The sequence below is a fragment of the Pholis gunnellus genome (assembly GCF_910591455.1).
Source record: "Pholis gunnellus genome assembly, chromosome: 13".
NCBI classification, from domain to species: Eukaryota; Metazoa; Chordata; class Actinopteri; order Perciformes; family Pholidae; genus Pholis; species Pholis gunnellus.
This window is the reverse complement of record NC_136540.1, coordinates 24,116,463-24,143,448: the sequence shown is the minus strand read 5'-3', so window position 1 is coordinate 24,143,448 and position 26,986 is coordinate 24,116,463. Positions and strand designations below refer to the sequence as shown.

At 41.6% G+C, this 26,986-nt stretch overlaps 1 protein-coding gene across 1 annotated transcript in view; it reads left to right on the top strand.

Moving 5' to 3' along the window:
• Nucleotides 1-1,170: 1,170 nt before the first annotated feature.
• auts2a (activator of transcription and developmental regulator AUTS2 a) overlaps nucleotides 1,171-26,986 on the top strand; it is a gene marked incomplete at its 5' end in the record, with an annotated part of 289,507 nt that continues 263,691 nt past the window's right edge. Inside the window, one exon of the mRNA XM_079172246.1 lies at nucleotides 1,171-1,455. Coding sequence (XP_079028372.1) covers nucleotides 1,171-1,455 — 285 coding nt within the window. The remainder of the gene's footprint in view (nucleotides 1,456-26,986) is intronic.

The following is a 26,986-nucleotide window of genomic DNA, read 5'->3' as shown; positions in this document are numbered from 1 at the left end:
ACTTTAAAGTTATAAGGCCTTAACTTTGACAAATAAAGATGCTACACCGCGCATGAAAATGAAACTTAATTTATAATGCCATTATGGAATATGCATATGAAGAATTTAGAATTTAGAATTGAAGTTTGTTACAGATAAATGTATTTAGCAAACAAATAAAAGCAGCAAAAGTGGTCGGATAGATTGTACTGAGTTGTTCCAATCCATTCAATTATTGCAGCACCACCAGTGTACTGTATGTTGCTGATACATTGGTTACACTTAATATTTGCATTTGTACAGATGGATACACTGTATGTTACTAAAGAATTAACAGTGACGGTGCCAAAAACAACAAGTTCAAGTTCAGGCTCATGTCACCAAGAAGAAAAGAGAAAAATCTGTCGCATAATTAATCAAAATAATTTACTCGTAAAAAATACAGTTTAGGCGAGAAGCTTGGCAAAAGCTTCAGAGACGCTAGTAAAAGAGCACTTACAGCACATAATCCTCTCATCTCAGGGCTTAATGACCTGGCAGGGTAAGAAAACACAGTCAACTTAGCAGAGGAGACTGTAGCCACCCTAATAATACATGCATTATGTTGAACGACAACAGCCTTCTGTAGGCTTGACTAAATGCACAGTTGAACTTGTAAAGTGAACATGTGGCAAATGTGTTCTCTCTCTCTCTCTCTCTCTCTCTCTCTCTCTGTCTCTCTCTCTGTCTTTATCTTGCAGGAGGGAGAGTTTGCTGACCTTGGGTGAGACAAGTAGGTTCCTGGAGAAAAAAGATGCGGCGTCACCTGCTCGACTCACCATGGCGGGACATGTTCACTGAGCAGATATTTGCCTTAACTTGAAAAGCTCTTCCTCTGCCGGAATTGACAGCTTGGTGATAACGAGTTTAATAGATCATTTTACACCTCTGTCGTAGGATTTGATGGACTGCCTTTGGGGATCTTTGCTCGGAACCTAGCTTGGTTCAGTGACTCGATGCCGTTTTGCGTTTCCTGTAAAAGGTGTCATCTGTTGGATATTACATGGTTACCTTGGATCTAGTACATTAATAACGTTAACTGGGATATTGCGTATATTCTCCTCCAGAGGTTTTCACACGAGTGGAGGTCCAGCGGTGTCAGTGTTTGGCCCTTTAAAGATTCAGATTCTCTCTAAGAGGTGGTTTATTTGGATGTTTTCCATGAAGAGCACGGATGGCCCTCGATCTAGTGGCCTCCGCAAGAAGAGGAAGTCAAGGTCAGTGAGGAATCGGGACAGGAGATCAAATGGGATAAGGGACAACCATGTCAAGGGCTCCGTCTTTCACTTCTCCGACTCCGAGCGGGAGGGCGACAGGGAGCCCCCCTCCTCTCGCCATCGTCCCCCGCGAAGAAAGCGAAAGGAGTCTACTTCTGCTGAAGAGGACATCATCGACGGCTTCTCCATTACAGGGTTCGTGACCCTGGAGGCTCTGGAGGTGAGTAAACCAGGGAAAAGCCCCTTCAACACTCTCCAACCGTGTGTGTGTGTGTGTGTGTGTGTGTGTGTGTGTGTGTGTGTGTGTGTGTGTGTGTGTGTGTGTGTGTGTGTGTGTGTGTGTGTGTGTGTGTGTGTGTGTGTGTGTGTGTGTGTGTGTGTGTGTGTGTGTGTGTGTGTGTGGCGCTTTTGCATGACAATACAGTTGAAAGTCTCTTAACGCTGTGTGAAGATGTTTATTATTGTGTGCCTCTCTGACTGGGCCTGCCCAGTGTTTTGGCGCCTGCCTGCATATTTGGCTGTTGTGTGCGCTGGAGTTGAACAGATGTAGCTTTAAATGTAGCGCTGCAGCCAGAGATTACTATCTGTGTCGCTGAGAGGCTGTTGTTGTTGTTGTGTGTACTGTTCTGGATTTGTTTTCAACAAGAGTTTTCCAGCAAAGCCCTACACCAGATGAGGGATGTTCAGCTATGGTTGTAGTGGATGTTGTGCCTTTGTACACTTCAGAGTAAAAAAGCAATTTGATCTGTGTTACAACAGTTTATTCAGAGTGGGGGTAATTTATTGTGCACCGGCTAGCCATTTCCCTGGAACTGCAAACTGGGCAGAGGCTGCCTTCCTACGATATAGGTCTGAATTATGACTTCAATTTATATGGCGCAACTGCCATATTTTTCTATAATGGTAGCAAACAGACGGGTGACAAACTGAAGGAACAGTGTCTCCTGCCGCATTTCCACCGCGTTATACGGCTCAACTGGACTCGCTCTTTTTTTGATTTTCCATGAGCATAGTTGTTGATAGTACCTGGTACTTGTTTTGGTACCACGTCAGCCGAGGTTCCTAGTGAGCTGAGCTGGTACTAGAAGGTGAAGTTAAATCTCTGTGGACCAATGATAACAAGCCCCGACACGGGACATCCTGCAAAAATGCCCATTTTTTTATAGCCAAGCTGCTGGCAAAAGCACTGCTTTCATTCACTCGACCCAGATTTTACAGAGTGGCAGCTCACAAAACTACGCCGTACTCTACGGCCAGCAGCCTATGCTGTACAATTGATGAAGTACAGACATTCCTCTGTGGTTTGCTGATGAAAGGGTGAAAGTGTTGCGTTGAAGATGATGTCACGGCAGTTTCAGGCGGCGGCGCTATGTTGATCAGCTGAGAATCCCACCGAAACTATCAACAGTGGAAAACGAAATGGATAAAAGTTAGTCAAACATTAGTAAAGTGTTGGGCCACCAAGACATAGATTCTCCAAGTTTTTTTAGAAACACTTTCATTTGGTGTGTCCGTTGTGGAGAACGGAGTCCAACACATCGGTTCAAACCCTCCTGCGGGTGCTGAAGCTTTTGATTCACATCATGTTCCTACTCATCTAACCATTCAGAGATGTGTGTTCTCCGCTCCTTATGTCAGGTGTTTCTTTTAAATCCTGTCCTGTCTGTATGTGTCAGTGCTGTTGATTTCACAGGAAGTATTACCAACTGTTAATTTTGCATCAGATATTTCAACAAACATGTCGCAGCGTTTTGTTTATCCTGAGCTTGTTTCAGCAGGGTGTGAAAACAGTTTGTATCTTTACAAGGTCAGAGTCAGGGCTGTCCTGGGATAACACAGCCTGGCTTGCATTTTCTAATATATGCAGTGTGATACCAATCTCATGTTCGCTGATGTGACCCATCTCAAGGATAAGTACAGTAGCACTTGTCCTCACTATATCCCTCTGTTAGTCAGATCAACCCTTTCTGCAGCTTAAGACTGTCGTGTTATTCAGATTTACTCTTGAGCCTTCACGTCCTTTCTCTTCCTCCCAGTTTTGACCTTCTTTCTGTTGTTCCTTCCATCGGTGTTTTCAGCCTGCTGAAAGATCTGAGTGCGAGCGTCTGGATGACAACTAGGAAATCAAGTGACTAGCTTGTTTTCAGATAAAGATGCATTGCATTTGAATCACATTTATTTTCTTACAAAGTGTTTTTGTCTTTCCACTGACTTGTAACTATTTCACTTTCTTAATCTCTACACTTTAATTACCGGTAAGTCAAACTGCACACACAAGCAGTTCAGTGTTATCAGTACTTATATGAATCTAATATTACACGATAAAAAAACAGCCCCCCCCCCCCCCCCTCCTGTCAGTTTGACTGGCTCTAAGATAATCAGTATTTCAGAGCTCTCCATCAAAACATACATTACATGATGTTCTATCAATTTATGAATATTTAATGAATTTAAATGAAAGGGGAAATGATACCGTTGCCTTAGAAAGGTCTGATTGTAACAGATTTACAGTTTATTACCCTCCACAACATTGTTTCAGCCTTTTTACTGTAGCCAACCGAATGAAACACAGACGAATAAATCAAAATATATTGCAGTATCAAATTACATTAATATCAAATCACAGTGATGTGGAAGGCACATCTTACAAAACAATCTTGTCGCAGAGAGATTCACTGAATAATACAAATTCAGAGTTTAAGTGAGAGCATGAGGAAAATAAATCATACTTGTGTGGGAGTGCAAACGTGTACACACAGGGTGGCTTTTCTTAGGTTGTGACTGAACTTATTAATACAGTATCAACTCACAGGGAAGTGAAGGGAGACGGCAAGATTCCATCACTTCTTCCAGTTGTTGGGCAGCTTTAAATATAGCAGTGTGTTGCCCTCTGTCCCAAATGTAATGCCTGGAATTAATAACAGAAGCTGATGATTCATCTTTGTCTCTGAAAGGAGGATCTGGACTATGACCATGTCCACACAACTCCTACCCCCATGTTGACCCTGCTGCCTTGTGCCTGCTTCAGGATTTGTGTCCAGTTTCATGTGGTTCCCAGGACCAAACTGTGCTCTCTGCTTCATTCGTCTGGTGATTACTTCCCAGATTAACTGATTGTTTGGTCAGAAAATGTCAGAAAATAATCCCAGTTCCCCAAAATCCAAAGTGACATCTTCAGATGTCTTGTTTGGTCCAATGAGGAGCCCAAAACTCAAAGATAATAACTTTACAATTATATTAAACAAAGAAAAGCAGTACATCCTTATGTTAGAGAAGCTGGAATGAGACAATTTGAGAAATTACCGATTTTATCTTTTGTCGTAAATAGTTTCAGAGACATTTTATGACGCTTGACTAATCGAATGACTAATAATGTTCACTCAAAAGAGAGCCGCATACATCCTTTGTTTATGAAACCTGGCTTCTCTTGTGGTTTCAGAGAAACAGACGACAGTGTAGGGAAACGATAGCCTAGATTAAGAATAAGATCCTGGCCCGGTAACTGCCTCTCAAGTGCCCCTGAGCGAGCCACTGCCCCCCCCTTACTTTCATTCATTATAGCTGTTCACAGACCACTGATACAATACATATTTTACTTGGCAGCTCTCTCATGTGAGTGACTGAGAGTTAATCAGGAAGTTGCTGATACAGGCACAAATAAATAACATTTGCCAGGTTTAATAAAGGTTCATGGTCCCAAAAGAAGTCTTTGTAAAGCTGTGTTATATGTCGCCCTGTCGTGACTGACATGACCATTTAGTGCAGAGCTTTTTAAACGGATTGCTTCTCATAGACCCACCCTGTCTGGTTTTTCAGGATTGTTGGAGAGAGATTCTCCTTCTCTTTAATCTTCAACTAGGATCAATCTTGTCGGAGCTTTTCTTGCATTTCACCGCCTCCATGGCTCAAATAATTGGATTTCTGTTTATCCAATATTTTTCTGTGTAATTTTCGCGACAATTATACTTCAGTTTCCTCAGTCTTCTATGTAATGTAGGTCTGACTTTTTCCTTTCTTCAACCCTTCCTTTGCAATAGTGAGCTGTGTTTACTTGTGTGTTTTTACCACAGATTCTACATAGTGTATATACGGAACTATGCACAAGCCTATCACAGCACCGGTGGCTCTTTTTCTGTCTGGGTAAAGTTAAATTCTGATGAGGTCAGACCCCTGGAGGTATATGCTAGTGCTCTCCATCTGTCACCACAGTGCTGGAGCAACGCTGCTCCCAGGCTTGCTTTTCATGTGCATGCTGATATCTTAGCTTTGCATTTCTCTGTTGCAGTCTCAGGGCTGACGCTTCTGTGATGAGACTCGTTAGATACTCCATTTGTTTTGTTCGACAACGTATTGTTGCCTTGATTAATGGGCTGTTTGTTGGTGTTGCAGTTAATATTGAAAGCTTATTACTGGTCATTGGTGTTTGTTGTTTGCTCTCTATTCCGATCAGCATCATGTACAGTCTTCACATACATATAAAGTTTTGATGTGACAATGGGCCTCATGCAAGACACACTCATTTGAACAGAATTGTTCTTACGTGACTTGTATGAATGATTTAGGAGAACTTGCCGCATTCATTTTTTTCTTTTTTTAAATTATAATTTTTTCTCCTGTTATGCAAGTTTTTCACCAATGGATTTGTTTATTTCATTACCCCGAGGTATTATTTGGAAGTTAATTATGCTAATTTACAAATCTCATTAAAGCACAGGTGGCATTTACGCTGGTCATTTACATAGTTATCTAAAGTTAGGAATGTTAGCAAACGGGTTAAAAAAGAATTAAAAGAAATTCATCATAATATTGGACCAATGATTTGTTTCCACGTATACTGGATATACTGCTAAATGACGTGCTGTGTAATTTGAGGAATCCATCAACAGAGCAATGCTACATAATGACTGTTTAGCGGTGAATAAATAGATTACGCTCTTTAATATCATAAGTCTGTTTATTTCTTTCTCAAATGGTCGAGGTACTGTATGAATCTGAGGCTTTTTCATCTTTAATTAAGAGGTAACTACAAGTATGCTACAATTGACCATTTGCTCACTGCTGTTTGCATTTATTATTTTCTGTGTCCCAAACCTGAGCTTTAAATTGAGCAAGACATTACAAAGACGCATTGAGGAGTGTTCATTCACTGGGATCAAAGTACACGGCAGCAGCTGTCCTTTCGGAGGAGTTGCTTTGGAGGCAGATTTTTATTGAGAGGGCCGAGCAGCAACCTATTACAGCACATGAAGAAATTACTAAATAATTTAGTGGCTTCTCCTCTAAAACCTTTGCTGCGTTCCACCCATTTCACTTGACAGGTGTTCCTAACCTCAGCATGTCCCTACTGACCAGAATTGATTCACGATGTTGCCTAAGTTAACCCTCATGCGCATTATTTCCCAATAGTTAGTAGTCTGTACAGTACACACATGTGTACCGATAAATGCCTAAAATGTCCAATCGCACCCTTTTCTCTTTCAACCGTCACTGCTGTTCAACGTTGTGCCGAAAGGCTAGACTGACTGAATAACAACACCTCATCTTCTTGCTCAGCGGGTTAACAGCAGTCTATTACATGATTGACTGCCCGTGATAATACGATGAACGGCACAAAAGCAGCACTGTGTAAATTACTACAATTACAGTGTCTGTTCTACTCTGATTTATCATTTAAAGGTCTGGACAGAAGTCTTAATTCACAATGCCCCACAGAGCTTCTGCAGGTTTTGTTGTTTCTCTCAACAATTTCTCCCTCTAACTTGATCTGTTACACACCATTAAAAAACACAAGACAACTGATTCACCTAATGCGCAAACAGTGTACAATACACACACGGCACATAAGAGCGCAACGCCACATACGGGTGAGACTGTGAGAGCAGCCTGGTGTTGGGATCGACGTGTAGAGCTGACACAAGCAGTTTGGGGCCTGCAGTGTACGCTGGTTCGTTTTATTACTCAGAATAATAAAGGGAACCAATAAATAGCAAGAGTGTAATTGTCACGAGATTTATCATTACGATTTATTAGACATTTTTGAATTGAGTTTGCTGGATTACTATTATTAATCAATTATGTGATTGGCAACTTAATGATGGTCATTCATTTGTTAGCTAAGTTATTAACCTGGTTGTTTAGTTGGTTGATTTGTTCTTCTCTTTGGTCCAGCTCACAACAAACGGTGATATTAGTTCTAGTCCCCCAGAGGAGCATTTCTGGGGATAGTCATAGCTTGAGGTATGTTTGGATCATCAGCAGCAGTGTATTCAGCCATATTCTGAAACAGCCACTAAGGGTTTATCTGTTCTATTGCTGTTCTTAACTGTATTAGAGCAAGAGATACACAATTACTAAAAGTGTCAGTATCCCCTGCAAAACACAGACACAAACATCTCTCCTTTTGCAGCCCAGCTAGTGGAAAAAGGCAAACAATATGTGCTAAACCAGTTGTTGGCTCTTGTACGACATATTGTAGCAAGTGAGCACTGGATTTGACATGTCATGCCTAACTGCACCAAACAGCAGACTACTAGCTGCTGACCACCAGAGAGCGAGGAGATGGATCACAAAGCGCTTTAATGCCTTTCACTGCAGGCTTTACATCACACTGACAAAATGTCCATAACAGCGCTATGTATAAACCATGTGTCTGCTGGAGGAGAAATGTTTTCATAAGAGCTGTGGAAACGCTCTCGTTTCAGTGCACCTGATGCACCACCAGCACCTTGTTGGGTCCAATCAATGGCCAATTTCTATTTCTGATTTCTGCTGCGTCCACTGGTTATTTCACTTTAGGCACCAGCTTCACACCCATCTGTCACACCCACACTGGCCATGGAGATGTGATACATTCAAGCCGGGGGTGCAGCGGAGCGTCATACTTCACGGATTACGTTGAGTCATCGGTGCGTGTGGGTGGAGGTGGTACGGAGTGAGGAGTTCAACAAAATGATAATGGGTTCATTGATGGTGTCAGACCTTCCAAAAACAAATAACCGCTGCTAATTAATGGCTATTGACATTTGGAGCAAGTGGAGCAGGAGTTAAAGGACAGGTTTTCCTATCTGAGCGGATCAAGTGCAGAAGATATGTCAACAAAGGATATTCCTCTCTCGTATGGCCACATGAAGATGATGAATTGCAGTTTAACAGTCTGGCATTTTTCCCTTCTTGTATGCTGTTCGTGGGATGATGCTGTCGGCTTGCCAGCATTTCAAAAACAATTGATTTTCTTTGGCACAGCCCTCAGAAGTCTGCCTGGAGGAGGACTTGTAAGTGCAGGCAGAGAAGAACACATTGATTGGTACTTCATTGTATGAGGAGGCTAATGTGAAATCCAATGTATTGACAGCTCCTTTCCCAAAGACTCGGGGGAAAAAGTGACATTTCAAACAATTAAGACACATAAGCATCATACCAGGTTTTCTTACTGCTTTGTTCCTCAGAGAATGTCGCTTGGTGAACATGGACACCTTCGGAGAGAGCTTTTTGTTTGTCACGGTGGCTCAACATGTGCCACGCTGCCTCGACGGATAGTTCTGTCTAGTGAATAATACCACTGTTGCAGCCTTTTAATTAATTTTCCACCTTCCCCACATATATTTATTCCAGTCTATTGGCAGTAATAGCAGATATTCATTTGGCTGCATCTTGGAAGTGTCACAGAGTGATGAATAATAAGCATTAATATGCTCTGACAGCCAGTGACTGACACATTAATGAAATAAGATGTCATTTCTTATTGCCAGATTAGATGATCGCTCTATTGTATGGGATATCTACATGGATTCTAACAACTCCGACATACGCTGTATACACTAACAATTAGATACTCCTCAGATTCAGTCATCATGGCTCTGTATGCGTGCGTCCATTTAAGAGAGTGGGGCCTGTCATTGGGATACAAACGGAGCCAGGGCCCTTTTTAAAGCCTCATTGATCTCCTACCAGTGTACATTCAGTATCTTGGCCGTGTTATCGAACACTCGAGCAGCTCGTCTATTGTGGCGCTCCTTCGCTGTTGCTGCTTGTGGACATTTTTGCCACCGATGCAGATTAATTTGTAAAACGTACTTAGTCTGCATTGCGGGGCGAAGCTACGTGCTTTACAACACAGACCTTATCTTTCCCAGCAGATTTGTCATTTCCCTGCCTCAGTTGGTACTGCGACAGCCTTTCCATCTGTCATGAAGATGTGTCCAGGGTGTTGGACTGTAACTGCATAGAGCGACCGGCCATGAAATAAATGCACACATGACGCCTTTTAAGAGCTGCGTCACCCAAAGTAGGAGGCGTTTTACAGAAACATTTAGGCACATATAGCAGGAAATAAACATTCTCATTAAACTTTTGGATCTGCTGAAGCAAAGATCAGCTCTCATGAATATAGCTATGAGAGCTGTTCTTTAATTCACAACTCCCATATGAAATGCAAAGTGCACAGGTTTTGATTGATGTCAGCTGGCAGGCACCCGAGTCAGGTGCTCAACACCCGACACCTCAACTCACTCGTTAGCGGGAGAAACGGACAGCGGTGCAAAACAAATAGCTCGGCAGCAAGGGGGATGAGCAGCAAGCAGCGTCAATGTTTGGAGCCGACAGGCAAAGAGAATGAGACTGTGGGATGTTGGAGCAAGATGGAGGGATGATCAGTATATTCCTAGTTATTTTAGCCGTACTTTTATAGCCACAGTGAGCTTTGTAGCTGTGGGACGTGCTGCAAATCTAGAGCATGTGTTTTTACAATGCTGAATATAACCAGTCCATGTCTGAGGTGGATGTTTTTTTGTTTTAAATTGTTAAAATACTACATGGAAATATGTTTCCCTGTCCATCTTCAAGCACAGTTTCTGTTTACTTTGTGTTTTGCCTAAAGGTTCTTCTATGGGGGGAGGGGGACAGTTGAAATGTGTGTTTAGTCGTGCAATAGACGGTTTCTCTGCGGTCAGAAAGCTGCTAATATATATTTGTTTACAGACAATGAGTGCTTTTTTGCAGAGATGTATGACAATACCAATGAACACAAGTCTTTCGTCAGCTTATGTCTGCATTAACAGCTAATCTTTGGCTAATGGCACAACCGGAGTGGCTGAAGAACATTGGATTAATGGTTCCACCTCTTTAACACCTAAGTCTCTCTGACACTTGTTAATGTCGCACACAGCTCCAAAACGACGACATTTTGTATCCTTATCCAAGTATTAGCACAGAGGCAAATCACATCCTCATCCTAGTATAATTAACTTGCCTCAGTTAAGAAAAATGCATTTCCCCGGTCTGCTTGCCACCAGCTCGCTGAGCCCAGGCCATTTTCTTTTCCATTTCATCTTTGTTTTCATGCTGGCAGGTCCCAAAGACAGATGTGAGTGGGGGAAAAAGATAAATGTTTGCGGATGCCGATTGTAAAATGCCATCTCTGAAGTAGAGCCTTGGCCGGAGTCTCACTCTCTCTTTTGTGTGTAATGGCCCCCACGATGATGCATTTGGACAGATTTTCTTTTTTTTCTTCTTCTACTTTACAAGAGACCCTTTTCATGCTTAGCTGAACAGTGCATACTAATGGTGGTGCAGTTAGGATGGGTTAGTGTGTGTGTGTGGACGTATGAACACAGCCCTGTTGAGATCTCTACCTGCAGCTTTGAACCTTTGATCCCCGTCTCTTCTCTGATCCTGCTTTCAAACCGAGCCAACCTACCCCTCTTTCCATTTCCATCTGCTTCCATTCCTGCACTCAGATAAGCTTTGCTCAAAAAACTGCACGGCCTCAGTTCTTTTTTTAAAAGAATTGTTTACACTAGCCTGAATGCCAGACCTTAATCCACAATCTCATGCTTCTTGCAATATTTAGAAAATTGGCATATATCATAGCAGCTAATACCAAATCACAGCACCGTGGCTATATAGCGCAGGATGCCGCTCCGTCTCTTCTAGGTCAAATGATATTGAAATACTCATTAAAGGCTCCATGGCTGTGTCTCAGTGTGATGTCGTCAACCTGCATTCACCTGTGGGACTAACTGCTCTCGGTGCTCAGTAGGAGCTTTTATGTGGCCCGAAACTGCTTACGACGAGGGTCACCCGGGTCCATTAGATGCAGCTTTTCAGTTTCCCATGTTATGTTCTCATTCAGCATCCGCTGTGAAAATGGTTTGATCACTTACCAAGTGGGAGTGGAGGCAAATAGTCCAACTAGAACCTGTTTAATATACCCTTGTAGTTTTACCTTTCACGTTTAGTAAATGAGGGGTTCCCAGTCTTCTCTGTCAGACGTACCCCCACAGTCTCCACCAGCACCAGCCATCATTCCCAATATGTTTATGTGCATTGATTTTAAACGGGATGTTATTTATCCAGAGACCTTGTTGTTTCATCTCGGAACTTTTTTCCTTCAACCACAGTTTCAACATGAAACTTGCTCACAACAAGGTCTGTGGAACAGCTTGAGTAATCAGGTTATGACTTTCACGCTTTGAGCACCACAGTGCCGTATAGTCTCATTATATTGGAGAGAAGGCTGACATCTCTAAACCTGAGCAACTCACACCAAAATAATCTAGATTTACAAATCAGTGTTTTGTTTTATACGAAGCTATAATGTTATACATTCAAATGTTTAGGTCAGTTTGGTGAAGTTTGCATCCCTTCTTCAGAATCTTGACATTTGAGTCATTTATCCATTACTTCAAGCTGACGTTACAAATGTTTTAGCTAAAAAAACATTTATCTATTACTAACTATTTAGTATAGTTCGTTGATTACTTTGGAATGGATACATTTCAACCATTTATCCATCACTTTGAGCAAACTATCTGGACTGTTTATTCATTACTTTTAGCTCTGTTTCAACAATTAAGTGTGAAGAATAAAATATTTGCTCACTCGTAGCCACGATTCAGAAGATATTTAACAATAAATAATTTACCAGTAAATAATGTAAGAGTGTTTGACTACCGCTCCACCACTGCTGTGAGATTCCCCCCTCTCTCACCCTGTTTCCATCATTTCTAGTGAACTGAAACTAGTTTCCACTCACTCTCAATCACAGCACTTTGTGTTCAGGTGTTACAGCTGACTCAGTGTGCGGGTCTTTTTTCCGAATCAAAATGTAATTTCTATCTTTTCAAATGACCTGGTCTACTCTATAGTACAAGCTCTCTACGTACACCCTTTCATCTGCTCAATTTCTCTGGGTTGGCAATCTGCTCAAGGCAACTTCAGAGCTTGTGGTACAATTAATTCTATTTAAGTTAGTGACAATGTTGTAATAGTATGTTCTTGTTCTTGTGAAAGAGAAATGATGTCCACCACAGGTCTACAGAGCCATATAAGGGTGTTATAGGTTTCAAGTTGGAAACGGCTTCAATACGTAGTTGATTTGATCTGCAACGCACCTATGTAGTCATGCATGTGAAAGTCCTGCAACAGCTTCAGTTAGGGCCGGTAAAATGCATTTCCTATGAAGGGGCATGAAGGTACACGCTATACCTAGTTTTACCGTTTACATGGCTGGAATATTAGGCTTGAAAGCCTGGGCTTAGGAGGAAGAATCCAGGATGACAGTGGTACTGTATTTAAAAGCTATGAATTCTGTGACAAATGCTCTTCCTGGGAATTCCTGACATGGTTTGGTGGAGTAGTGAAGGGAGAGCAGAAGTGCCTCGAGCTGTGTGCTGCTGTGTGTTTATGTTGTGTATACGTGTAAGCTTGTAGCTAATGGCGTGGGCCTGTCATTCGTCACCTTGTTATTCTGCATATGGGATAGTTGCTATTTCTGTCATCACTAAGGACCAATCCATAAATGCTATATGAATGATGCCAGGTTGAATAATGCATTAACATTTTTGGGTTACTGCCAAAGTGTGTTTATTTATATATATTTGTGCACGGAAGATTAAATTCCACCTGCGGCAGCAAACACGTAAAACATGTTTTCCATTGCCAAATGTATATAAGTTTTGAATGAAAGGCAGTTGAGCTTATGACAACACACAGGTCTGTCTCATTAATATCAAGCTGTATGTAAAGTCCTAAGACAACAAAGTGCGCAAATTCTCCTTATGTAAACGTTACATATGATATTACAGGATTAACAGATTAAGTGCAGACTTTTCCTCAAGATCTTTGATCCATGCTGGTTGTGCCTCAAGCATAGTTTGCTTTGTAGTATTTAACTATTAAAGCGACAGTTCTAACTTTAATAATAGTATCTTTTGTCATATTTGCTCCGTTTGTCACTATATCCTGACAGTAGTACATGAAGCATATAATCCTCTTAGTGCTCCTAATGGTGTTTGCCAGATTCCACCGCGCCTGGAGAGAAATATCCCATCAGAGCCGTGGAGTTTCCAACACGGCTGTAAATCACTGCTGGTGAAGTCCGATCACACCGTCTCATCAAATAGGAATTAAGATTCTGTTCTGCAGTGATTTATTCTTCGCCTCAATCGGTTCCACAAACATATTTAACCGACTTACTTACTATGGATAAATAATTGATTGTCTTGATTTTTAAACAATCCATAACCGATCAGTGAAGTTCCTTTTTAAATGTACATGCTTAGTTTGACTTGGGAGTTTGATTTGAGCGACTAATTGCGTATAACTGTGATTCAGTCGATGTCTATCAAGCATGTAAGAGGTGTGTGTGTGTGTGTGTGTGTGTGTGTGTGTGTGTGTGTGTGTGTGTGTGTGTGTGTGTGTGTGTGTGTGTGTGTGTGTGTGTGTGTGTGTGGTTATGATAAAGAAAGATGGAACATGCAGTACATCATGGGGAGAAAGATCTGCCATTTGAGTGTGAGTGTGTGCAGCAGGGACGGCTACGCTCCAGAAAGCCAGATAGATCCGGAGCTCTCTACCCCAAATGAAAACAAGGCCTCGTATGGTTTCCAGTAAGTGCTGCTGATGTGCCTTCTGCTGTAGGGAAAGAGAAAAGAACCTCACATCCACAAACTACACATCTTAAGAAACAAGTCTTTGCCGAAGGAGCTTTGATTATGATTTCTCTACAACTTGCACAGACTTATTTAGTGTGTAGTAGTAATAGTAAACATGAATAGTTTTTCATTTAGTGCATTAGTTGCCTTATAAGTCATTATCTGACAGCTGTTTTGTTCACTTCTTAGATTCTCCCCCTCTTTGTGTTGTTTCTAGATAGTATGTGGGAAGCTTCATTTTCTCACTTTATCATATTTTTTGACATGTTTCCAAGCAAATCCCAGTTGCTTCAGATGGATATGTATTATATATATATATATATATATATATATATATATATCCCATTCTGTTTCATAGTAATAGTATACTCCGTAGAGGCTGATGCTGGAGCTTGAATTACTGTTGTTGGTGATGGGAGTACCTACTGCCAGAGATGACATGAGCAATCATGATTATGTTTCTTGATCACAAGATATTTATTTCGTAGGGTTCACACAGCGAGCTTGTTCTGAGGACGTCTCATCATAAATACCGGTTTATGATTAGCCTTATTTTGTTGAGCTGTTTTCCAATAATCATAAAAAAAAATCGGGGGATGATGACAAGCGTGTAATATTGTGATCATTAAATAATGTTGATCATACGAGTCTAGAACATGAGAAATGATGACTAAACATGAACACAAGATCTATTCAGCTTGTTATGTGTGAGAATTGCAAAACCAACATTTATTCATATAAAAACATCACATTGTTTCTTCAGACTGAGAAACCCATTGATACAATGAGAAGTTGTCAGCAGAACAGCAGTGAGTGGAAATCCTGGATGATTGTTCTAAACGGTGTGCTGAGAGCCAAACTGGAAATGTTTATGCTCAACTACATGGGCTAAATAGTAATCATGAAAATGCAGACAGCCAATTCCATGATATTTCCCGTCTGTGAGAGAGTTTGATGAAAGCTTGATAGTTAATGTTCGGTGAACCTTGGTGTGCTCCCCTGGTCTTTCTCCTGCTACACCGCTTTGGACACGAGTCCTGTCTTGAGTCTCCTCCTGACAACCTCTCATTACAGCTGAGGCAGGCAAGGCTAACAGGGCAATTGATGAACCGTCTATATGACCGTTCAGGGCTCTGGTGTATCGCTCACCTGAACCTTGCGTGCACTTCCATCTCTGTGTAGTGTCTCAGTCCCCCGGCAGTGTGTTCTTCATGAAGCGTGTGCTGGAGTTTTGTAAATGGGAGCTTTGCACAGGGATAAAAGGTGCTCTTATGTAAATGCCAGCATGGTCTTTGTTTATTTAGCACATCCCAGGGTGTGCGTGAAGCATATACAAACATGCTGGCACACACACACACACACACACACACACACACACACACACACACACACACACACACACACACACACACACACACACACACACACACACACACGCTCTCTAGCAAGGCAGGGTTTTAGGATGGATTTAGTTTTGCCAGCTAATAGGGTATCAGCTGTACTGTACAAGCAGTGAGTGGATGCAGCCCGTGGGCTATCCACACAGGCCTTATCACTCAGCAAGCAGACCCCATGATAAGGTATTATGTTTTCCACAATAGTCTGCTGTGTTTTCTCCTGTTTGTGCAGTTCCCCCGTAGTGCAAGCTGTAATAACCCAAGGCTGCCAATTACAGAGACGGAGTGTGCTACCGGTGCTTAAGCCTCTTTCGTCACATCCATCGGGTTTGAAATGCCGGTGGTGATTCAGTCGTCGGGTCGGCTAGCGAGTGATTTCCAGAAGCCTGGATGTGTAGAACCCACGCTGTTTCATTAACAGATTCACACTTTCTGTGAGATTATGAGTGCAGTTATCCTGCTCCCTCTTCTTTTTCTGCTCTGCAGGATCATTCCTGGTTAAACTCTCTGATCCCCTCTGTATGTCAGAAGGCAGTTCTTTGCTCCATCATATCGACCTTTCACTCTGCCGGCATCAGTGGAGAAATCCGATGATTGGAGAAAAATACAGAATATTGTAATTTCTTTCGTACGTTTGTGGATTCCTTCTTACGAGTTAGTGTCCTATGTATTATAAGGTGAATAGATGCAGGACTGTCAAAATATTTCGTGTTTTTGTGGTGTTACACAAACCACAAGTAGGTAACAACATTTGAAGTATTTTTTATTGTACCACACTGTTGTCAAATGTAAACCTTTTAGTTTGTTTTTGTATGTTTGAATTTGTAGATGCACAATGTTGCTCTGCTTAGCTCCCATTCTGGCTCTGAGATGAAACAACCACCTTTCTGTATTTCAGGCTATCACTGCTGAAGGTGTGCTTACAGAAATATCTCTATATATTGTTGTTGTTATGGGAGGCAGCAAAACAATCAGCAGTGGAGAGACTCTCACAAATCAGTCCGTCAGTGCCGTCTTTTACATACTGCAGCCTATTTCCTCTTTTGGGTGACAAAATGAAATTCACAACGTGGGACATTTCACAACTTACAGCAAGTTACAACTTCTAGCTTCTTCCTTTTCTTAGTAAGCATGACTTATTTCGATACCAAACTGGCAATTCAATAATCTCAGTCAGTGGACGGACAGAACGTTGATTTGTTGTTCCTCCACCACTAAAAACACACCCAGACTGTACTGGGGATTTGTTGGCTGCCAGTCTTTCCCACTTTCAACAGGGGACAAAGCATCAGTTAAATGGATCAATCCACTGGGTCGTTCCAACTCCAGTGTTGTTTAACGCTATTAATCCAGGCCTGTCTTTATGCTTCAGCCTCATTGGATTCATTAGACGGGCAAAGCTGCCTGCAGCCCCAAGTACAACATCATTTGAGTTGTTGTGTACACATCTTCACAATCTCCTGTCAAGTGGAAACTAGAGATGTCTGTTTGCTGCTGTTTACTTTGACTCACGTTTGTACATGTTGTTCACATCGGTATGTCAGAACTATTTATGAATATTTCCACCGTAGGCTGCCCCGCACACTTGGTATTGACGGCAGTCTTGCTTCATGTTAAATATTTGACACCTTTAAAAAAAGCATGTGTTTAATCTGTGTCCCTGTAACTTCGTGTCCCCTGCCGAGTGGAAAGTGTTTGGTTCCTTGCCCTCGAGGCACTTGACATTAGATAAGGCAGCTGGCACTGCTCCACGTGCAGTGAAAGTGTTTTACTGCTGGCTCTGCAGCCTGTAAAAAAATCACAGTAGAGCACATATAGAGTACACTGTCTGCTAAATGCACCGTTGCTCATCACGTCTCCTGCGGCCGTTACATTAGAATGCAGTGTCACAGTGGAGTGCTCGTCTCTGTGATGGCCCTGTTCTCAGTGCTGCACAAATGGTCTTGTAACCGCAGCACTGGGAACAGGAGGGCTGGTGTGTGTGTGGGGGGGGGGGACTCCTGCTTGTCAACAGCTCCTCAGTGTCTGGGACGTCGTCATCCCGACTCTCCCACAGGGCTCAGGCTTCAGGAGACTCGTGCGGTCTGTCTGTCTCGCTGCCACTCAGCCATCTCTCCGCCTCCTCCTCCTGAGCTGCCTCTGGCCAAGAGGGACTCTTGTGAAATGAAGCATTGATTGCCCCTGAGCAGAGGGAGAATAATACATAATGATATTGCTCTGCACCCCTCACTCTCTTTCAAAGGTTAGACAAACCAATATAGGCTATTTGGACTATAGTAGTCCTTTTTAGATTACTTTTGAAAATAACATTTTGATTCCTTGATATGTCAACTGTACGATCTTTGGTCTGTTTCAAACTTTTTCCCAGCTGGTCACCAGACACTCTGTCTGCTTATGAGCAAGTCAAAGCAAACCAATGGCTCTGTGTCAGGAATGCCTGTGATTGGCTGGCTACATCTGCAGTGCACCCTTTCTGCCGGCCCCAGTAAACTGTAGCGCGCTTAAGCTTCACTCTTGTTTTTAGGGTTAATGCACTTGCACTGTGCCCTCACAGCAGGGGTTAACCATACTGAGTCTGACGTATGATGTCATCAAAATATAGTTTCCAAACACTAAATAGAGAGGAAGTGAAGGAACGTGGGAATGTAAGGGCTCACACATCCAGCCCACGTTTGCTATCTCCATTCAGCCCTGCTCGCTCTATTAGCTCTATTAGTTCTATTAACTCCTGCCGCTGCTAATAAATTATTGAACTCTGTTTCCCGGTGTAGTTTTAACCTCAGGCAAGCATTGATACATATTCAACCTGACGGAGGTTTGTAAAATGGAAAGTGTTACCTATTTGCTACCTATTTGCCGTTATGAAAGACTAGATTTTCTGATGCAAATTGTAGGATTTAGATTTTTCTTTTGCTTGCATGACAAATGTAATAACCTGAAGACTACCCTTCTTTCCCAAGTGATCTGTTTCTTGCTTTCATTTTAGCCAATTAAAAGAAATCATGGACTTATTTTCATCCACAAATTTGGAATAATCCATTCTAAACCTGATGAGAAGCATCAATAAGATGAAATGATAACAATGTGCTCATGTAAATGGTTTAAAAGAACAGCCATTATCAGGATTAATTGGGTGTTAATATTGTATAAAAATTGTTATTTTCGAGCATGTAATGAGCGGTTGGGTTGTTGCCATAAGAATACAGGATAATATCATCCAACTAGATAATGATCTTAATGATTGTATTTGCATCCAATTGTTACTCCATTTCCATTTGCTCGTCTGTTCATTAAAAGTGATTAACAGTTTGCTGTGGCAGGCTGCTGATTACCAGCCAACATTTCTGTGAAGTTGCTCACTTCAGAGTGGTCCAGTGAGAGGGAATGCAGCTCCCCGAGACATGTCTCCAAATGTGTTAATGCTATGCACCGTGGAAAGAAAAAACACATACACCTTCACATATGTCTGGAAATGTGAACACAACTGTACAAATGTGCTGTACATTAAACTATTCTGACTAAGCACAGCACAGCGACGCATAGAAAGTATTTTGACATAAGCCCATGTCTTTGTCACTTCATTATTTGTTCTGATCAATGGTACATACCATTTCTTTTCTCGACCCGTCCTTCCACTTTTTTACATCTTAGCCGCATTTCTGAAACTGTGGTCAAGTCACAGAAGAGTGCTTGGTTTGAGTAGTTATTGCAAGTCGCAGGCTTTCAGTTCAGAAGCCCCATAGTGCAGACTGATGGTGCGCAAATTGTGCTTTTTAGTTTAATGATTTCTGTTATGTTTGACGTCTTCAAAGCTTATTACACAGAATGGCAAAGGCCCTTCATACCTGATGATTTAATGTTGCCTGTGCTCCCAAAACCTGTGTCATTGGTGTGTGAGTGTGTGTGAATGTTATCATGTGTTGTAAAGCGCTTTGAGTCATTTGATCAAGCCCTTAAAAAATGGATATGAATTTCAACCAAATTTTCACGAATATTTTGTTTCTTCACTTGGAGAGAAAAAAGTGGCAGAGTATTGTTTCAGAGCGCTACGGCAACACAACACTCGTGTACACTCACACACAGGTCAGTTGAGTAGGCTTTCCTTTAATGTGGCCCAGGACACACTCACATACACACTGTTAAAAGAAAATGGCCATATTCGGCCCAGACCACCTTTGAATTTGGTCGTATCTCAATGCGACCTCACTGCGTCTTGGGTGCATTCACACCTCTACTTATAGCGGCCTACGCATGTTAATGCAAAGTCTGAACAGGTGAATTTAATGGGCCTCAGAGCATAGATACAGCCTGTAACCGATACATCCTTTCACCAGACACGAGTGTCGACAGACATCATGTAAATGTGTCAGTGATTGCTCAAAAACCTTCAGGGCCAGCACATGCACTTATGCTGTGATTCATAAATATAGAGCTCAATAAAGAAACCTATTACTTGGAATAGTTTAAGGTTTTCACACTCCACAGCTCCACATAGGTAGGTGGCTGATGATTCATAGTTCCCAGTCAATTTAAAGTCTCTCTCTCACAGCCTCAAAGTGTTTTTAGTGTACTATTTTAGATGTGGAGTACACTCTGAGGCAGTATGAACTTTGCATGAATTACCTAAAGTAAACCAAAGGCTTAGATACCATATTAGACTCAAGTCTCCATTCTGCAGTACCAATGTTGTGGGGGGGGGGGTCAACCATGCCTGTCCAGAGTTTGTGTAATAGCAGCGTGAGGGTTTATAGCATTTCATTGAAGTTGTATAACTGACTCACAGAAGTCAGGACTTCAGTAGTTGTTGAGCAAGGTTTTCTTTTCCTCTCAAGCGTTTTGCTGGGACCCCATTACACTTTTGGTTTGTGAGTGCATGAAAGTGCGGAATGGTTCAGTTAAATGTTAAGAAAACAATCTGGCAAAGCTTTAAATGGGTATGTGGCTATAATGGGTATATATGGCCATACTTACTGTGTAATAATTCTCTTTCCCTGCCATCTGTAAGCCAAAACCAGTGATATGTAACGATGGAATTTATTATAAAGCAAACCCATTATAGAAAGGCAAATATTTTCGCCTCTAAAAGACTTAAAAAGTGTAAAGTATCCCTCCAAAACAGAGCTTAGTTTCACATCATAATTTAGAGTCTCTTGTGCATTCAGTGAGTCCAATTGTATCCATGTGTGATGATGTTACTTCCCATAGCAGCCATTTTATTGTAGTAAGACCACGTTTTAGACTTGACCTCACTGTTGTGACCTTTAGAATAATCACAGCCTCATGAAACTTTACAACCAGAAGGTAAAGACCTGGATCACTCGGAGGACGTACGGTTTATCTTGATATATTGACAACAACAGGGTTTCTGAGCAGCTTCCAGAACAGAATTGTTCGCCATCCAAATGCCGGAAAATGCAATTTCTGGCAGAAATCTCCAAATGTCTAGATTTTCCTATGGTGCTCCTTAAGGTCTTAATAGTTTCTTAATTAGGTATTTTGGAGAGATTTTTGACTGAAGACCTTTCGTCTGCTTGGCGAGCTGGAAAACTATCACACTACATCAACTATCAAGCATTGAGTCTCACTCATCCTCACCCTCCACTTTGTTTGAAACGCAAGCCTCTCGCCCCGCTGTCAGCTGAGACTAAGGTTTGCACATTTGCAGTGTGTGTGTGTGTGTGTGTGTGTGTGTGTGTGTGTGTGTGTGTGTGTGTGTGTGTGTGTGTGTGTGTGTGTGTGTGTGTGTGTGTGTGTGTGTGTGTGTGTGTGTGTGTGGACTGTAATTGGGTGCAAGTGTTGGCCAAATTGAAAGCCCCACTGAGCAATTAGTTAAGCACTGAGTGGTATTGTTAGACAATTTTCATTGGCTGTCGAGGAATCCAGCGAGTGAGCTCAAAAAAACATGTTTTTATTTAAAGCAACAGTCAATTATGAACCAAAGAGTACACAGTTAATCCAAAACTGAAAACCGTTAGCTATGCTACTGTTGGAAATGTACAGGAAATAACAGAAAACAGGAAATGATGGTGACGATTATGCTGATCCAGTACAAGAGCATATTAGTGGTTGGATGACTGTATCTCCAAAGCTGCATCAGTGAATAACAGGCTGTGGTGGTGGTGAGTGACATGGGAGGAGTATCTCGTATTTGAAGGGTCATATTGAATGAGAACTCTTGAATGATTATACTGAACAGAGATTTGTGTGAGCGGGTGAGCTCTACAATCTTGTCATTCTACAGCTCAGGCAAGCTGAGAGGATCTATCTAACGGATGAAACAAACCTTTTTTTCTTTTTAAACCATACCTCCATTTACAGGACACATATCAACTTCAAAAACATGAGTTTTTTTCTGCAGTGTCGGTGTCTCTGTGGCTGCTTGCAAATTTGTCTGCACATCGTACAACTGTATATGCATGTACACACTTCTAGTTGATGCTGTGCGAATGTCAAATCCAGCAAAGCTGGAGCCTGAAAGCCTGAGTGTTTGAATGTGCTTCTTGTCATTGCTGCTCTTTCATCTCTGGGTGTAAAGAAAGAGCTGCTTTGCAAGGGAAATTGAGGCTTGGCAGACAGGTCTGTAAAATATAATCAGAGATGCCAGAGTTGGAACTAGTTGGCCTGCCTATAGTCTGCCAGCCCACACTCTGTATGCTGTCACGATCATAAATATTTTCTACGCTGTAGAAATACAGCTCTACTGCCTATTGTCGTTGTTGGTGACAAGTGTGTTATTAAAATAAAACACAAATTACGACACATGTTTACACCCACATTATGTCAAAATAAATCAAAGGAGAATTGGCGGAGGTTCATGGAAGGCTTGCTTGAAGAGTCAGGTTTTAGATGTGCTTGTTGAATCGGTATTAAGCAGTGAACTGAAATACGCTGCTAGAAATAGTGTCGTTACATCTGATAAACACACAGATTTAAAGGAGCCCAGATGTGGTTACCTGGACCTGCTGTATCTTTCAACAAACTGCTCATAGAGCTTGCATCACGATTAAGCTCTATTGCTGCTTCTTAGGAAGGCTAATGCTCGTTCATACGGGTTAATGCCTTCATACACCAAACCCCGAGAGACTCCACCACTCTAATGATCTACTAGACCAGGACTGTGGAGCCTCTTTATTAAATTAGCCTGATGGTCTCTAGGAAGGTGAACAATTCTGCCATGTCTGCCTTAGATTCGTTCATGTGTGTAGACCCAGCCCATGTAGTTTATTTGCTATAATGAAAGCTACCCAAAAATAAGCCACCCGTGATTGTTGTGAGGAATGAAGCCAGGAGTCTGACCTCCAGCCACTGCTGTGGTGGCTGATCTAAGGAGGTGGTGTAACAGAGACGCACAGCAGCAGGGATGGAAACAACAGTGTTGGCGATGGAGTGTGACAGCAGTATGGATAAAGACTTGTCAGAATTTGAGGGGAGAAATGCATTGAAACCAGCAATGACACTAAAGGCTTCCCTTCTTATCAGCAGATGTTTTTCTTCTTCCCACCGTACGCTATTCAGAACGCTCAGTTGTTTGTCTCTGTTTGCACACGGAGGCCTATTTTAGAGGCACTGTTTACTGGATACGCTGCCTTTACAGTTTATCAACAATCTTTAACTTCTATGTAGTCGTGTTTTATCTGTACAGTGCTCACAGTAATGCTTCAGTGGAATCCTCTGTGCTGCAGAGGTTTGTTATTCCATGTAGTTGATGGGATGGGATCTCTACATGCAAACAGAGCTCTGACTGTCACCTGCTACAGAACTCAAATGAAGTACTTTCATGATTGTGAGATTGTATAGAGATGAGCCGATTAGCCCAACAAGAAGAGAGCTGTTTAATGCTCTATGAGCAGACTCTGATTTGCTGAGGTTTAGCTGATTATAGCATAGCTAATTCAAGCTGCTTATGTTTGACAGGTCTGTGTTCAGTATAACAATGAATTGGATTATTGACTTCTGAGGTTGCACCTGACAAAGCCAATAGGTGTAGGGCTGCTACTGACGGCTCTTTTTACCTTACAAATAATAATCATTTCAGTCTATAAAAGGATCACGGTCATGTCCTTAAATGCCGTATTCTGTCCAACAGAATCCATAAATATTCCGTTTAAATGATAAAAAACCTCACATTGTGAAACTAGTGAATGAAAATGACTGAAATTATTTATGGATTATCAGAACAGTTGCAGACTGATTTTCTGTTGATTGACTGGTCGATAAATCAGCGAATGGTTTTCAGCATTTCACACCATATTTGTATTTTCACTAGTTTAAATCAAGTAGCTTACAGCGTTAACTATGATGTAACTGGGCCCAGTCTATTAGTCCAGGACCTTTCTGTGGTATTCTGTACAAATGAGTACTTCTTAAAACAGTATTAAAATGTGAAAATGCGACTTGTCGCTTCAGCGTATTGTATCTTTTATTCATTTGACTTGTGCCATAGCTTTAGTGCTTTAGTTCTGACATGAGACATAAATGTGAAGGGCCTCAGAACCAGACGAGTAATCGTATCCTGCCGTGTCCAAGTTTAGTTTTAAGTGATATTTAGTTTTGGTGGGACATTCATACTCTTATTAGCTCAGAGTAAAAGCATTGAGATACTGCTTGTCTGAGGTGTCCATGTTTTCTTATACATTTCCTACACATTTTCAAATGGAGCAGTGTGTTGCCTGATCATATAATTTGTCTCCATGGTAAAAACTTTCCTCTTACCTGTTTGAATATAAGCCTACGCTCTTTATTATGACATGAGCATAACAGCTGATGGAGACTTGGCTCTCTTTAGCTCAGAGGACGCTTCATTAGACATGTTTTCTAGGAAAGAAAAAACCCACTTAACCAGTGGAAGACACAATCAATGTCTAGACTCAGTTTGACTACATTTGTATTCCTATCTATAAATGATACATATCTGTTGTTGTGTTTCTCTATTTCTGATGGGCTGCATCTACTAATTGCATCTGGATGATATGCATTGTTCTCAGCACAGGTTAAGATGAACTTCTCTGAGGCATTGAGTGTGATTTATATGTATATAAAGTGAAATCTTGTCATTAAATTAAGATCTTGGGTGACAGACTAATTTATGTAAATTCAGTCACACCCAGGCCAGTAAGACTAAGCTTTTTTTAACTTTAGTCTTTTTTACTGTGTCTTCCATATACTTAACCGCACCTCCCTTTTGTTCTATATCTTTTCTTTAATTTGAGGCTGGACAGCGTCTTGTCACCTGCCAGACTCCCATTATCAGTGGAGGCAACCATTCACGACTGTGAGTGTAATTAGATTGCTTCGAGAACAAGGTTGTAAACTAAATAAATGGCTGGCAGATTTTTTTTCTTCCCCTTCCCTAAATACATCTTTTAGCAACAGTAATTGATATTGATGCCTGCTGCAGGAAGTGCTCCTAAATCACAGCCAGGCTTAGGGCACGGCTGTGGGTTTAGCGGTTCCAAATGGTGTGAGTTATGTGCGAATAAGTACCCGCCGTCTTTAATGATGTGTTGTTGCCTCCTTCTCCTACTGGGGGGCTCTGACAGGCCTGATGGATGAAGTGGTCTTGATGTGCCCTGCTGCAATCACCTATGTGCGGTTTCAATCAATAGTTCATTAGACATTCTGATCCCTCTCCAGCAGTGGAGGAATTTCATTTTATTTGTTTGCACTTGTTTTTGATGACTTGCTGCAAATGTGTGTTTATTATTGAATCCATAATCGGTCAGTAAACATGTTTTCTGTTTAATTTCACTTTCAAATTGGCTCAGTTGGCATGCTTTTTTTAGTAAAGTAATCGTGTTATAAATCGCCTTTGTCTCTGTCTGCGTATACGTTGCTATCCAGTAGCATTGTCGAATTGTTGAGCACTTTTTCACACACTGGTCTCCAAGTATGTGTTAATCAGTCTGCTCAGAGCCGGTGTTAAACAACACCCCCTCCTCCCGATTTGCCCTCCAAAATGAATGCAATGGCAAATTAATTTGTGCGCTCCGTTGCTTACGGTATCGACTTGTTTCCATTTCGGCCCCGTCATTAGTGGCTGATAATTTGAGCCCAGGAACCGGGGCTCAGGCTAGTCCAACAGATCCATCTCATATTGCAAGTTGATCAAGCGGAGGATTAGTGAGGACCGCTCACTGCGGCTTTAACCAGAAGGTAAATGATTCCACTCGTGCTCTGAGGAAGGAGATGACCGAGGCCTGTGAATGATGTATAGTTACCCCATAGTGCCGTAGTTAAAAAATATGTTCACATGGGGCTAATCAACCCTTCACTGTTTTTACAACCATTGGGAAAAATGAACGGACAAAGAATGGCGATGGATAAATCTCAAACTGGAAAGACAATTTAAGTGATTTTAATATACAATTTATGTTTTACTTCATAGTATTTATATTGTTTGTTAAAGTCGTATGTCAGGATGTCATCTCAGATTAGACTGCATAAACATCTGACATCACAATAGTGGAATTCTTTCTTAGTAATTGATGAATTCCTCAACAATATTGTTTCATGTTTCATTTATACTTCATAATGATAAGAAAGCTTTTGTGATGTAACTATAATAATTGAGGATAAACAATCCAGATCAGTATTTTCCTCAGCCCACTCGTCTGTGCTTACAGTAACTGCATCATCAATCATGTGTAACACTCGAGATGTACGTTTATTGTGGCTCGTTGAGTTACTCGGAAACAAAAGCAATGTTCTCCCACTAATAGGCTGAGGTTAATTAAATCACCTCTTTGTCAGCCCTCAGGTACTAATCTGCTCTTAATTGAACGGATTGTGGTAAATCAGGGGAAACGTGCCCCCTGAGCTCTGAATTACACAATGCTTCCTAATTGTGATTGGATTCAGCAAAGTAAAAAGCACAGGGTGAGACATAAAAGTGATTTACAGTGTCTGTTTGTGTGGAAGCAGCATATTTTCAGGTCGTCTGTCCGGTCCGTTCTCTAAACACGGGGTCTCAAGAACACCTTGAGGCTATTCTCTCAAATTTGGCACAAACGTCCACTCGGACTCGAGGACGAACTGATTAGATTTCGAAGGTCGAAGTTTAAAGGTCGAGGTCACTGTGACCTCACGGCTGACCCATGCTTGAGATATCTCACGAATGCCTTCAGCGAATTTCTTCCAATTTGGCGTAGACGTTCACTGAGCCTCAATGATGAAATGATTAGAATTTGGTGCTGAAAGGTCCCTGTGACCTCGCAGTGTGACACAACACGTTTTTGGACACAACTCAATCATTCATATGCTAATTATGACAGTTTCACTTAAATGTCTAATAGGTTAAAATGATGAAGTGATGACATTTTGGACAGACATGGATGTAAAGTGCAACTTGACCGGTTGTCGGAGGCATGCAACCACACGGAGGTTGTTCTAGTTTATTTAGTTATACACGACTCTCTCTCCTGGA